The following is a 15,886-nucleotide window of genomic DNA, read 5'->3' on the forward strand; positions in this document are numbered from 1 at the left end:
CTTGCTGGAAATCTCTGGATCAATCTCTACAGTTCTCTGTTGCTTTCTCCCCTTCTGAATTCTGCAGGATTGTTCCATTAGTTACGTCTTGTCTGAAGGGAGAAGACACCTGATTGACATGCATTTAAAAAATAGGACAGCAAAGCAAAGAATAGTTTAATTGGTTTAAGTGATGATGAGTCCATTACTTACTGCCCTATTACTTTATTACATGTAGAAAGACATGTAGAAATGTCTTGAGTTTAAGAAAAATGTAATGAAAAATTAATTCATTCTATCTATCAGGTTAAGGAAAGGAACAGTTATTCCAACATGGGAATTTGCTAAGAGCCTTTTAAACCTGAGGTGTCCCTAAGTGGGGTATAATTAGCAGAGGTGGCACATAAGGGAACTGTCTCAGCTGGCCTGCAGAGAGCTCGGCCACCCTTGCTCTGCCAGTGGGGACTAGGGAGGAGCGACTGTGCAGGGACGTGTCAGTCATCTTTTCTAGGAGGTTTGTTCAAATAGAGAAATACATCACAAGCTTTGTAAAGTCACAAATGTCTTCAAAATTTCCCTTTTACGGGTATCTTACTATGGCTGCGATATCATGCTCATGGGCAGTTTTAAATACTCAGAACTGCTGGTGAAATGAAGCGCTCCTCTTTGACATCTCTTTTTCAGTGCTTTCTCTCTCCACTCCCATTTTAAGGGAAAAGAAGAGAGATCTGGGTTCCAGAGGAGTGGGATTCCGGAGTGGGTACTGAAAGAGCAACCTAGTTTTGCGGGATCACGTGCAGGACCAGGATCGGTTCCACACACCCCACTGCCCAGAGGCATAAACAGAACTTAACATATCCAAAGGAAACCTTTCTACAAGAAATTGGTAGAAGAGACAACATCAGTCTGGCTAATGACTCCGAGGACAAGTACCTTGTCAAAAGCAAGCGAAACCATAGAGAGAGAGAAATAAATAGTCCCAACCCCACAAAATAGCCGGAGGGAGATCAGAAATGAAGTCATACACAGTTCTAAAAGGTAAAAATTGTGGGTTTAGTATAACAGTGAATACAATAATTTGAATGCCATATATAACCCAGCAACTTGCTTTCATCTATGTGACAGAGTCCAGTGCAACAGATTTTTTCACTGCTTTAGCATTTGCTTTATTTATTCCCATTGCTTTACGGTAGATTATTGCCATAAACTTTCAGTTCTTAATTTTGCCTAACAACAAAGTTCTGCACGTTGTTTGCAGGAAATATTGCATCTGCTTACATGAGATTACTTAGTCAAAAAAAGGTAATTTTATTTTTCAGGATGACAGGATTCTTTATGAAGATAAGTAACATGCCCCGACTTCCTCTCTCTTCACCTCGCCCCTCAGTTATAACGGTTAAAATGTAAACTCTGATTGACTTACAGAACAAATAGTCCTTTCAAGGTAACCAGGCTTACTCACTAGAGTAAGACAAGTAGAATTGGATCCTCATAAGGTAAAATGCAGTACTACATAAAGATGAATGGACTGTATCATATATAAAAAATAATTCAGCTGCACTATTTGGCAAAAGCAGTCCTCCAACAAATAAGGATTTATCTACTTCTGTCTGCTGTCAGAAACTGGATTACTTGCTGATGGATAGCAGGTGCTTCCAGTAAAAACGCAGAGATGTTTTGGTAGCTTGCTTGTTGCAAACATTGACCTAACATATGCTGTACGGCAAGAAAGCTATGCTCTGAAAGCAGTATTAGAACAGAAAAGAGTAAAGCTGAAATCTCAAAGGTTGTCTGAGCCAAACTGGAGATTATCCAAGCTAAAGGAGTAAGGCAAACAGTTAAAATGAGATACCAGTCTGCAACCTCCTTTCCCCCCCCCGCTTAATAGCTCTAGTAGTTAGGGTTACTAAGGCAAATATTGTTACTCAAATTGTACCAGTTCATGTGAAGAACAATCCTCGCACTGGGCCTGCTTCACGAGCAAAGCAGATACCATATATATCATAGAAACGTTCTCATTTGATCCAACAGTAAATTTTTAAAAAAGCTCTCTAGAAATGGTGCTGCTCTGGAAACAACCCCAGAAATGAGCCAGAGAGGCACCGCTCCCTCTTGCTCTGCCGTGCCCCACGCTGCCCAGACCTGCCCCCAGCCTGCAGAGCTACAGCTTGAGCCGCAGCCCCCATCACCATCACGCTCATGATCGGTGAACATGGCCCATTCACCCCTCTCTGCTTGAGCCCAGGGACTTTGGGAAATAAGGAATGAATGTTTCGCTACAGCCGTATGCAACCATTTAATCTAACCCTGAAACCAGCCCACAGCTTCATTCAACAGTGGCACTATTCTAAAGCCTTTTTTTGTAATATATTATAATTTTCTTTCTGTTCCTTGCACGCGTGCTATTTAAGTAGTTTGCACACTGGGGTGTATTGCTGTCAGCTCTTTTCCAGCATACATAAATAGTCCTTTCATTATCAAAAAGGCAAGCCTTGAAACAAGAGTCAAGTATTTGGCACTGGTTCAAGTTTCTGTAGCATAACAGGAGACTGGAAACAAGACCAAGTGATTAATTTGGCATCTCATTTAGTTCATTTTTATCACTTACTTGTTAACTCTGATTTTAAGCTATTGCCTTGTCCTGAATTTTTATTCCAGATTGTCAGAATAAAATACTAGGTTATTATCATAAAATTGCATACACCCATTCTGCCAGAACTTAGAGATATTTCTTCAAGGTATGGGACAGGCTTGTGCTCTCTATTTTTTCCCTGAATTGAAAGTCAGTGGTTCAGATGACTGGTACCGGAGACTTTTCCCCCCATCACTCTTACCTGTTTGAGACAGAAGTGGTGTGTAAGGGACTTTTGGTTCTATTGCACTCATGGGCGGAGGTAGCAAGGGGTTGGCAAAGCTGCGGAGAGGGTGCGTAGGGCGGACACAGGCTGTGGGGATGGTTCTGCTCGGGGCGTCCTCGTTGTTGGAGTGCTCAGGCTGCGTCTGCGGTAGCAAGGACGGCTGCTGTGGTGCTGGTCCTTCACTTACAGCTGCAAGAGAGTAGTAAAAAAACCCCCAACAAACAAACAAAAAAATCAAAGAACCATTATTGATGTATTTTTTATGTCCCATTTCCTACTTTTATGGTCATTTTCAACAGATGGGACAGTATTAGCCTCCACCCTCCAAGAAGATGCAGGAAATGTGTAAACAGTTTCATCAAAAGTTATTGGCAGGCAAATTAAAACCCAGATGTTCCTCAGAGCAGCCGTGTACCATTTGAAGCTCAAAACATCTTCCTTTAAAAAAAACCAAAACCAAAAGCCAAGCGTGATATTTTTATCTCCTTCTCTCTATCTTTCCTCTCTATGGGCTTTTAAATATTAAAAATCAACAAACACATAAATACATCATGTGGAGATTGGAACAAGCTATGACTATGGAAACTCATGTTCAGCGTGATGGTACTGTTCTAGTCATAGCGGAGAAAAGCTAGAGACAAAGAAAGGACTTAATTCACTTCCACATAACCAATCACCAATATCGTTTTAACTTGAGACAGCAATAACAATTAGTGTGCCAAAGCAGTAGGTTGCTGTTTCATTAGCCTATATTTAAAGTCAGTTCTTCAGAGATTTAAATTTTCCATGTCAATCTTCTAATATAAAAGAGAGCTTCCCTACATTCTGCAGTGTTTCGTAAAAGAAGCTTTCAGTATCAACCTCTGTCATGGACTTTCCATGCCAGAAAACAGAAGCTAATGTAGTATTAAGGAAAACAAAGGTTGAGACAAAGAGAAGAGCCCTTTATTTCTATAGCCCTCTAGAAACCCATGTTGTACCCAAACTATAAATTACAATACGATTATGATTCTACAGGCGTTTTCAGGATAGGTATGGTCCACAGTGTTGTGGTTCTCTTGAAACTTATCAGATGCAAAGCCTTCTAATCCTGTAGCCTAAAATCAAAGTATCTTCTGCGGAGCGTGTGCAGTGAAGAAGATGCCGCATAGGAAGTGGGATGGAAGACAGCAAGAGGCGAGAGGCACACTCACTCATCCCGATGGCATCACCCAGATTTATGGCACTGCTCTTTACCTAACACTGACTCTTGGTCATGAAGAGAAACTCACTGCTGCTGTCTACACCAGGACACAATACTGTATCGCATTATTCAGACTTTAAGAAGTTTAAGAAAATAAACAAAAGACAGAAAAAAGAATTCCAAAGAAAACAGATTATTCTGTTCTTGTAAGAGAACTGTAATAGAAATAAACAACAATCTTCAAAGTTTTGAAAACTTTAAAATCTTTAAAATCTCTTCCTGACCACTACGACTACATGACAAGCCAAACTAGTAAAGAATGATTACAAAGAGGACTGATAAGTGTAAGTCTGCTTTATGGATAGCAGCAAGGAGTTCATTTCCCCATGCCACAGGAAAGAGCCTGCCACTTCTACTTCTACTTTCTTCCTATTACAGGACGAGAATAAGAGAATTGGATCAAGACAACCATCTCGTATCTTCTTTTCCAAATCCTGCATCACGAGTGCTGTTGAGGCTTCCCCAGGGCTCGGGTCCGTGGCCTCTCCCGGCCCCTCTCCCAGCTCCTGCCCCACTGCCCCAAAGAGCAGCACTGGAGAAAGTTCTCCCCTTGGTGAGAGTGCCCGCAACGCCTGACGTTACTTGCAAGCAGAACAGTGGAAGGAAGCAAACTGGTTAGTGAAGAGCCTGATCACAACAGGAACTTATTTAATAGGAGTGTGTTGGTGTCATCCAGTGTCTCCATGGTATCTATGCCAGCCAGGATGGCTCACAGCACAACAGTTAATCATGCGGCTTGTGGCAGGAAACAGAAATCTAGGAAAACCTCAGCCTTTTACTGAAGAAAACAACCTTCCTGACACATAGATATCAGAATTAGTTATTATACTGGGACCCAAAATGCGCCAGAGGATCTGGTTTCTTTCAAAGCCTGATGCAACAAGCAGAGCTCATTGTGCAAATAACACAGCCAAGTCAAATCTCAAGGCATTTTATAACAATTAATGTCAAAGTATATAAGTAATTACAACCTAATAAGTGGCAAAACAATTTTGAAAAATGGAAATGAGGATTCCTCCTTGTTTCCACAGCCCCATTGCTTGTTCCTATGGCAATACTGCAGACATCCCTGGCAATATTGAACACCACGGATAGGAACCCAAACACAGGATCAGATCAAGGTCAAAATCATCTACAGTTTGTAAAAGTTTGCTCGACTGTGGCTCATTTTCCTTGTTTTCACCTTCAAGGCTCTTTGCATTATCATGCCATTAGCCTAGCTCTGCTTTTCCATTTCCTTCCTTGCCCAGCAGGCCCCTCTCTTTTCTTCTCTGAGGGCTAACGATCTCCTTAAGGAGGCCAGAGATATTGAGGTTATTTGCAACAGGGTAGAGCAGGAATGATAGTTTAGCTCATTCCACCCTTATTCACTGATCACACATTCAAGAAGGTGTCACAGCATGTTACTGTTCTAGGCTACCATGGGCATTGGGCTCTTTTCTCCCTTCACCCTGTCCTAGTCAAGGAAGACGCAAAATAGTATGCGAGTCTCATAGTACACATCTGAGGTCACAACGCTTTCTGTGACTTTTTAAAGTAAAAATAAAGCCTTTTGTCTATGCTCTTAGCCTCAAAATGTCTTTCAACATGTTTGTCAAAGTCTGAACTTCCTAAGGAGCCCAACACTTTTCACTGTGTCCTTAAGGACAGATCTTCTGGGATGCTCTTGACCTCCTTGGAGAAACAAGTAAACCAGACTCTTAGGGCTACTCGCCATCAAATACCCTTCTCAGTATTTTCTGCAGTGGTGCTCTCAGATAACAAAGCTTTATCAGCTAGCATCAGCATAATGGTCTCTGCATTAAAAGGCTATTAAATTACTGCTTTACCATATGGGTATGTTTCGTCTTAGAGATTTAGTTGTAAAATCTGGAGATCTACATAACCATTATTACAGAAAAGATTTCAGGTTATCCTCCAGCTATTACTGAAGAGAAAGGTGTGATGAGTCTATTAAAATTAGGAGCTGGAGTTGGGATTTAAATATTGAAGGTAAGTGGTCTAATGAAGGTGCTTCATGCTTGAGAAGACCTTTTTCTAAAATAAGATGTGCATGCTTGCAAACATAATGAGAACCATCAATTTGCAATTCACTCAAGTCCCTGCAGGAAGAGAGGATGGATTGTTTGTTTGAAGGATGGATGAAGATGAGCACATCGCTACTGCTGCCTACATCACCTACATCAATCCCCTGCCTAGCTGCCCGACATTTGCCTTTGTACACCTCAACAGAAGTGCCCAAGAATTCTGATTATTTCTACTAATCCAATTATTACCTTTTTTTTTTTCTACAGACAGTAGACTCCCAATTGACCTTGAAGATGAAGCAGATACTACTATGCTTCACTGTGATCTTTTGCTCTTGAATTTAGTAAAATATTTTGCCAGAGTAAAGAAAATATTATGCTATACATGAAGATCTGTTCTAAAGCCCAGTAAAACCAGTTAGGTTCTGCCATTGCTTTGGAGAAGCCTTGGATAAAGCCCTGCTTGCATTCATTCTATGTGTGAGGAACACTGAGAACGACCTCGCTTTGAACTTCAACAGCCACGGACACTGCTCACCAAGCAGAAGAATAAATAGCTGATGATACAAAGTCTTTTGATCTTCCCTTTGCTTTTGCATAATTGTCAGTGGGTACAATGCCGTTAACCAGTTTAATGAATTTAGGTCTCTGAACGTATTTTTACATCGTATATCTTCTATTAAGAAGTGACACTGGCAATATTCCCACTTGGATTTGTAGCTATTGGCTCTGCCACAGTCTGAGGTAATGAAAATACAATACAGATTGAACACAAAAGGTAATAACAACTCAAAGTATGTGATGGTAGATGGGGACTTAAAATGACTGAACTTTATTCCATATCTGCTAATGACTTTCTGTGTATTTTTGAACTTATACAGGTTATAAATATCACGTGACCAAAACTATATACCTGTATAATGCTGACAAACCAGGGCCTCATTCCTGTTGGGATCTCTGAATGTTATTGTAGCACAAGCAGTAATATTTTTTTAGTATGTTTATTGTCAGGTTACTAGTCTCATGCAATTTTAGGTACACCCCAAAGAATACTTTTGAGAAATACGTTTAAAAAATTGCTAACCTAAAGCTGAATCATGGGAACATGGCAGAACCATTTTTAAATCACATGTGGTTAAATCCAAGGAATTACATACTGAGAAAAACAAATTGCTTTGCTGATGATTCAGTTTCTAGAGGAAAACAAAGGAAGTGAGGGGCTAAACAGGACCTTACCCCCAATTCCAGTACACCTCTCATCCCACTTCTGTGAGACGTTGCAACCCCTGCTGAGCCCAAACCGGACTGTTGAGTAAAATTGACCATTTCCATTAAGTCCAGAATGCAGCTACTATGGTAGAAGGGATTGAAGCTTCCCAGCTGGATGGGCTCACTGCAGAGCTAACTGGTCACAGCCAGAAAGCCAGCTCCAAGAGGAAATGTGCTCAGGAAATACTTGCTTTAGTGCATCTCACTTTAACAGATTAATCCAGGTAAAGTTATCTCCATTCCATAATACTTTTCTATAGTTATCTCAAGCTATTAATACAATTGTTGTTTTATTGTTCTGGTTTACACAATTTTCAATCTTTCTTTTGAATACTAGAAAATAATATATCTTCATTTTAAAAAAAATGTATTTTCTGAACATCTCCAAGTTTTCATCATGTGGATTATTAGGAGAATACACTGATGAATGGCTCCCTCTAAAAAATCATAGAATCATTTAGGTTGGAAAAGACCTGTAAGATCATCGAGTCCAACTGTTAACCTAACACTGCCAAGTCCACCACTAAACCATGTCCCTGAGCGCCTCATCCACGCGTCTTTTAAATACCTCCAGTCTTTTAAATGACTCAAGCACGTCCCTGGGCAGCCCGTTCCAACATCTGGCAACCTTTTCAGTGAAGAATTTTCTCCTAATATCCAATCTAAACCTCCCCTGGTGCAACTTGTGGCCATTTCCTCTTGTCCTATCATTTGTCACTTGGGAGAAGAGACCAGCAGCTACAAAAAATGGTGCTGTTAGACCAGTTGCAGTCTTTAGGGCTAGCCTGAAGAAAAGTACTCTGCCTCCTGTAAAAGTGTGATCAGGATGGGACCAGAACACAGTCTGTTTCTGCTGACCAGTGTGCGGATGGGGATGGAGCCACCCCAGTACCTCCCAAGTAGGAGATGGTTTCCTCCAGCTCTCTTCTTTCCCTGCTGGAGACCATGATGGCTCAGCATCTCCAATAGCTGTGGCAAAGGAAAAAAAAAAAAACCATCATCTTCCTTCTGTAACACATGGCAAACTAGGCATGTCACCATCTTCTCCTACCTGCCTTGATAAAAATATAAGCAGCGGGTGTGATGGAGCTCTGGAGGAGCCTGGGGGAGAAGGCAAACCATAGGAAGGATTGCTGACCAGACAACAGTCGCTTTGTTATGGCTCAGAGATATTTTCTGTCTGGAAAAAGCTGATATTTAGCAATTGTATTTTATGGCTGCTGGTGTCATCAGCAGTAATCAAACGGGCAAGTCAGGTTATTATTCAAGCGCTGGCTGGGGCCTGACTCTCCTTTTATTTTCTTTAGTTTCCTCTTCAGTAGAACATTTGTCCTGTGGATAAGTTGCAGCACTCAAATCTTCGGGTCAATGAAAAAGGCCTTCAGAAACAGAGGAAGGTGTTCAAGCATTGTCTGTACGGCAGGATGCCAAGCAACACCCTTGCTAATGGCATGGCATATGATTTATTCAGGGATTGCTACATCTTGATCAATAGGGTGCTCAGTCATGCAGTACCGCAGGTAGGCTCTGTCTCGGAGGAATTATTGCTGGGTATTTCTTTTTCAGAAATAGCTGCAATTGGTCAAGCGTCAAGTGAATTTTTCACTGAGGGGGTAGAACACATGAAAAAGCTTTATGTATCGTCTCTATAGTCTCCTTAACTGCTAGTTGCTCTCACCCGCATGATCATATTAAGAAAACAGCCGAAAAATAAATAAACTCAAAGCGTTGGAGTAATTTTCTTGATCTCTCCCCATTCTCTGCTGCAGCGCATTGGTGGGTGAGGCAGTGGGAGGTGAGCCACAAACAAAGCAGCTGCTTTTCAGTTGGATGCGCTGGAGATCGACCGCTCTTCCAGATGGGCTGACATTGCCAGCGCTGGCATTAGGCAGCATCAGCACCGGCGCTGAGAAAAGCTTCAGGCATCATATTAGAAATATACTTTTATATGCCTTCATCCCTCCTCAGACTGAAAAGTAATGAACGCTGCCATTATATAAACCTAGTGAACCGCTTGGCTGGTTGTGACAGTGTCAAGTGTCACCAGAAAACAAACACTATTTCCACGTCCTTGTCTGTGCCTTTGCTTCATTGCCGTGGTGGTGAAAACGTAAGGCACGGCGAAGGAGGAGAGTATTTCATTTGGAGGTATTTTGTATGATCTGGGAGCTTAGGAAGTCAATAGCCTTTGCTAGAGAGCACGGCTATAACAGTTTGTCATTGCACATTGTAATGGGCTTAGATAATTTTCGAAATACAACACAGTCTTAATTACCCAGACCTCAATAATCTGAAACTAGCCGTTATCCAAACAAGGCTATGTCCACTGCTTTTGAATTATTTAATGGGAAATTGCCTAAATTATCTGAAATCTTCACTGCCTGAGCTTTTTCAAGGCCCATCAGGTCTTCTGAATAATTAAAGCTGTTTTGTATTCAAGCTTCTTGCAGGAAACTTTTGTGTATTAGCAATCTTCTGTTCAACTCTCAGACATGCTGCACTTGAAAGACTTGGGCAAACCCATACCTTTCTATACAGACCTTCCCGCAGGAACAGCCATTGGATCAACAGGATTTCAAAGACATTCCTCTTTTTGAATATCTCATCCCCAGCCTACACGTGTAGCTCTAGTGGCCGGTGTTCAGGCAGAAGCTGAATGCACCAGGGATGTGTGATTTTGAGGGTTATGCCTAACTGATCCCTCAGCAATCGTGTCCCAGCCACCACTCCGTATGGTATTTACCAGCCGAGCTGCCTGCATCCCTGAGGCATCAGCAGAACTAGGGAAACCTCCCTCGCTTCCACAGCTGGACTTTGGATCTGAGGACTGAAGATGTCCAGGTCCTTTACGAGCAAGCTGAGATGATGATGGCTGAGCAAACAATTTAGTCTTCAAATTTTTCTCCTTCCATCTCCATGATCAGGCGGGGGGTAGTTAACTTCATGTTTTTCCCCAACATTCAATGTATGCCAAGCAAGAAATGGAATCTCCTTTGTTTCTGTGCATTGCATTTGTGGTGGATTTGGTATTAATTTAAGCAGCAGATCAAAACCTGATTATGCCAGCGAGGCCCTCCAAAGGAAATTGCCATCCAGCTTTGAAAGGACCTCAGCAACCACACTGAAGAGACAGGGAATGGCATCGGGGTGATGACTAGGACACCTGAACCCACCTTTTACCTAAAATCCCACTGCCGGATTTCAATCACCGGTCCCCAAAGGCCTGTCTGAAGTGACTGAAACAGGAGGAAAAATCAGGCATGTCAAGATGAGTTCCCCGTGGACCAGCAGCACAGACTCTCTGTGATGTGAAAAAATACATGTAACAGATTGACATTAATCTGTCAATTATTCAGACTTGATATGCAGTAGAGTTAAGGGAGAATTATAAGAAAATATGAGCCCTCCGACTATAATTGATATGCCAGAGCACGCTCGTTAGGCTTGAACAAAGAACAGATGGCTGCCGGTGCGGCAGAGGCTTACAAGTAAGTTGTGAAGGTGAGGCTGGGGGCTCGCGCTGCTCGCGTGCGCTCTCCCCCGCTCGTGATAAGGTGAAGAATAGTTATGGGAACACACAAACCACAAATCTATTACTGCAGAGGGGCAAATGTGAATATAGAGTTCACTCTAGGGAAGAGGCGAGTGAGGTGAGACAGGGTAACAGTATTCAAATGTACACAAGGATCTGCAAAAGGAAGAAAACAAACTGTTCTCTATGCCCGCTATGATGGAAACAAGAAACAAATTGGCTTATGTTCTAGCAAGTTAGATATTAAAGGAAATGTTTCTAGCAGTGATGGCAGCTAAGCCTGGGAAGACACTGTGTGGAGAGGTCGTGTAAGTGCTGTCATGGATGATTTTAATGCGTGGTGATACTAGATTCTGCCTTGGGATGAAGAAGAGCTCTTGAAGCCTGCATTTTTCTGCGAGTATCTTTATGAATAAAGGAAAGGAAATGAAAGTACAGTGAAATGACTGACAGACCTGCAGAAAAGACAGGATTGGATTAGAAGTGCAGTGACTTTTAACTTTTAAGGTATTCAGTACAGATTGGAAATTGCAACTGGAGCTGCTGCTGGAGAAGAGGCAGCCCGCGACCAGTTGCTGTTACCAGACGGGTCTTATCCTGGCTCCCCAAAAGCACAGCAGCATGATTTGCATTGGCTAGACCTTATACATCCCAATGATAGAAAGCAACTTATTTCCAAGCACTTTAACAGCAAAGAGCAGAAGAAAAGCACTGTACTGACTTCTTCCTGCTCCAAAGGTCCTGTCCACAGAGAGGGTCGGGAACGGCACCGGCCGAAGGGTGAACTGCGGGTGCGGGTATCCGCAGGTCGGGGACGGCAGGATCCCGGGGTACTGGGCACTTTCTAGTGTTGGCACAGGAATGGCGCTGACCACAGCTAAAAGGAAAGGAGGAGAGAGAGGGATTAAATGAGTGCTTTTGGAAAATTAAAAAAAAAGTCCTTAGAGGGTCAGCAGGGAACCTGAAACAAGCCCGTTTCCAAAGCAAAGTACCCAAATGCTCGGTATAAAAGATGCCTCTACCCACAGAAGCCACCCCTGTCTACAGAAATATGCCTCTTTGGTATACATCGGATAATTGCAAGTGCAGTCTGCAACTACTTATCTGTAAAATTATATAGCTTTTTGTCTGTGGTCCAGCTATTCAGCCACTTTTTGGGTGGTACTTTATATCCCTTGGCAAATAAGTGAGCTGGAATGGATCAGGCAATTTAAGGGCTTATTTCACTTGTCTAAGCACGGGTCCCTGGTGCGATTTCTGATGCCTTAGGAGAGCCTGCTGCCCTCAGCTGCTGCTCTGGAGGAGTGTGGGCTCCGGCAACTCTTCCATCACGTCTGCCAGCTTCACACCAATCTCCCTGACACCCTAGGATGTCCCCAGTGGCACAGGACCCCCATGTTTACCCATCAGCTGAGGTTGTCTGGGCATCAGTCCCCACTCAGGAATGTCCAAGTCTGTAAGGAACAGGGGTGAGATGTGCCAGCAAACCAGCAGCTAGAAGTCTGAAGTTGAAGTTGAGTTCTTGAGTTGATTTTAAGTGAAACGCTTTGATTTGAAAAGCAGGATCACAGCGTGATGAATCCAGGCTTTCCTGTGAGTTATCTTCTTTATTTTCAACAGTCAATGCTTGAAGAGTGGGTGATGATAGTACTATACAAATCATAAATTTCTTTGTAGCTTTTAGGAAAAACTCAGAAACTCTCATTAAATTTTTGCCCAGCTAAACAGTAAGCAGAGTTTTTCAGCTCATTGATAGTAAGGTTTGGCTTATCTAGCAGCTCTCACACATGAATTACAAACAATGCTGTAAACTTTAAGATAGTTGTTACAATTACTTCTAGCTCCTACTACATCCGTTACACAGAGTGGCGAATTTGGCTACCTGCCCAAGGTCACACAAGAAGCCATGACGGTGCCGAGGCTTTAGGAGGGTATTTTTAAGCACGCGTCTTTCAGCGAGACAACACTGCACTTGCAGAGGTAACGGACAAGTGTGGAGATGAAAAAAAACTCATGAAGAAATGCTAACCTGGGTGATTTGAGCTTCAGAGTTGTCTGGGTTCAATTCACCCACTCTTAGAAGAGAATTTATACTGTTCAGACATTTCATTTTGTCTGTATAAGACATTTTTATTGGCAATATTTATAACATTGTTGCTACAATGAAAAACACCACTTTTTATTGAATCCTATTAAAGAACAACTTGTTTTTCAAAGTCCATTTCTTCATTTCTTTTTAGGGTGTATACACCTAGCACTTTCATTTTTAAAATAAGACGGGATTACTATTCATTGCAGTACTCTATTGTAGAGAAGCTAGAGAAAAGGTAACATCAAACGTTTTCAATAAATCTCTGCAATTCCAAGCAGATATGACAACAAATCTGTTCTGTCATAGCTTGTCAGCAATTGAATTTGCACTTAATATTGATATACTAAGACACTGAAAACAGAAATTCCCTGACCAAACCATGGAGCTCCCACTGGTCTACATTTTAAAATGTACTGTATCATGTAAAAAAAGCAGCACCCAAGAACAGCTTACAGAAATGACAAAGTAGGACAGTTTGAATTGTATTCAAGCACCCCAGAGTCTGCCCAAAGCAACCGAGTTGACATGTTCATATTTCCCTGAAAAAAAGAACTGTTGTGATTTTCTGCCATTTTAGGGAGGGGGATAAACAGAAAAAACCTCCCCACAAAACATAGCGGAAATCTCTCTCCAAACTGATTTACTCTGAGCATTTTATTTTCGTCTTCCGTAAGTAAAGATTACAAACAGAAAACAGGGGAAGTAGAGGTACAATACTTGAATGTGATACCCTGCAAAGACTTTCTCAGTTATTTTTCTCTGTAAATACTCTTCTCCATACAAAAGCCTTGGTATTTGTGACTGCCTGTACTTCAGTAGCATTAGAGCCATCAAAGATATCACTAAAATCTCATCAAATTTATCCGGTTTATGCTCCTTCCACTTCAGTAAGCAAATGCACATTATGGAGTGTATTTGTTCTCAAAGACTACAAATACTGATTATTGAGAGGAGCGTGAATACTTCCAAATTTGGTATTTAACAATTAATAGTACGTGTTTTTTACTTCAGAATTACGATGTTGCTTCTTCAATCTAATTGCTCACTGCTGACAATTTCTTTCAGTATCAGGCAAACAGAGAAAAATTAATTAAAGCATCTGATCTCACAAAGCCTCAATTTTATCTTCTGGGAAAACACATATTCAGCATAACTCACCCTGCAAAAATGCACAAATAAGACTTTTATAAATCTGAGTTTAATTATTTGCAAACAATCATAATACGCTGTCGCTGTAGATTAGATTGATACTGTTGAAAATAGGAATAAATAGAAAAGAGGACATCATACCTCAAAATGCATCATTTCACTGAGAAAACTAAGTATGTTTAAGAGCACTTTTTATCTATAAGGTGTAGAACAATGTTGACTTGACTTTTACTTAACTAACACTGCTATTGACCCATCATAATTACAATTCATTTGGTTCTGATTTTGCTTACACCACTCCAAGTCTATCCATTTTCTTGGACCGCTGCCCTCCTTCAACCCCAGCCAACACAGGAGGAATCCCACTGAAAAAAGGGCAAATTGCCTGATTGTGAGATTAGTGTGGTTACAAGAGAGGAATATTTCCCAGGGCACGGCCAGGAGGCATAAGAGCTTTCTCTGCCTTAACCCAGAGGTCTTTCTTCTCGATCATAAAGAGGGTGGAGGCTGAAATGTGGTGATATGTCCAGCCCAAGGCATGAGGAACTGGAATTCAATCTCTCGCTGGGCACCTGTGATTTATCCTCATAAGGGCTGGGTACTGAGGCTGAGCAGCATGACCTGAATCGCACTCATAATGAACACAAATTAAGGGATCCAATACTAGCTCCTGCTAAGTAATTTACTGAACAAAGCCATGGTAGGTTATTCCCTCTCCTCTCCTTCATTCAGTTCCTGCTATTTTTTTTAATATATCATTTGTGATGTGCCCTTCCACAAACCTACAAATAGGCACTTACATTTAACCGTCGGAGCTAGAAAGAAATTCTGTGATGAAATGGATTTCTGTCAGTATATGTCCATTTTTCTTAACTCAGACTATTTACCCAGATGTACCGATTCCTATAGATTTTTGATTGGATCTATTTTGTGAGGTCAAAGGTAGAACTTCTAGTTAAAAGCTGAGAGCTACCAAGAGATTGATCACAGGGCTGCTCAGGGGAAAGGTGGAGACCCAAAGCTTCATCCTCCACCGGGAACTTGATCAGTGCCAAACCCTCTCCCTGGTGCCTGCGGGCTCTCACTTCTCCCTTTCCTTTGCTCAGATGTGAAACAAGGTCACTTCAGAAATTTTAATAAGTTCTGCAGGATGGGAGAACCTATCTAATGCCCTCCAGCCTTTCTGTCTTTCTCCTGTACTTTGCTGCTTTGAAAATGATTCACTTCATCTATGAAAATTGTTCAATGATAAACGCTCTGTGGTCACTAAAATTTAACACCTATTAAAAATATCTTTCCTCCTCATTTACTTGGCTTTATAAGAGAGCTGCTCCATATTAAAAAAGCACATAGTGGTGTGGCCAACTACTACGGACAAAAGAAAATATAGCAGAAACTGCAATAATATCCAGCCGATTATAATTATTGATAATAATAATATCATCACCATTTACATCTGTGTATTGCAAAGCCTTCTGCTCTGGCAGCTTGAACTCTTACCCCTGTTTTTAAAGTTTTGTGGTAGAGAGACAGAGGGATTTATCCATCACTATCCACCTGGTACAAATAGTAATGATGAGTCTTTAGCCTTAGCCTGGGCTGAGTCTAGCAGAAGCATGATTTCAAAATTGTCTCCATAGTTTTTCCACTGATGCGTTGTGAAGCCCTGGCAAGCTTCCAGGCATTTTTTATTTTTTTTTCAGATGAAGAAAACATCGCTAATAGTATTTAACTTTA

General features: G+C 41.5%; 1 protein-coding gene across 1 annotated transcript in view; it reads right to left on the reverse strand.

The window, feature by feature from the left end:
• The window catches only part of DCC (DCC netrin 1 receptor), a 362,206-nt gene that overhangs the window by 12,893 nt on the left and 333,427 nt on the right, over positions 1 to 15,886 (reverse strand). The window contains exons 25-26 of the mRNA XM_059833384.1: positions 11,630 to 11,785; positions 2,814 to 3,026 (exon numbers count right to left, since the gene is read on the reverse strand). Of these exons, the coding sequence (XP_059689367.1) occupies positions 2,814 to 3,026; positions 11,630 to 11,785 (369 nt within the window). The remainder of the gene's footprint in view (positions 1 to 2,813; positions 3,027 to 11,629; positions 11,786 to 15,886) is intronic.

The sequence above is a fragment of the Gavia stellata genome, chromosome Z (genome assembly GCF_030936135.1).
Source record: "Gavia stellata isolate bGavSte3 chromosome Z, bGavSte3.hap2, whole genome shotgun sequence".
Classification (NCBI taxonomy): Eukaryota; Metazoa; Chordata; class Aves; order Gaviiformes; family Gaviidae; genus Gavia; species Gavia stellata.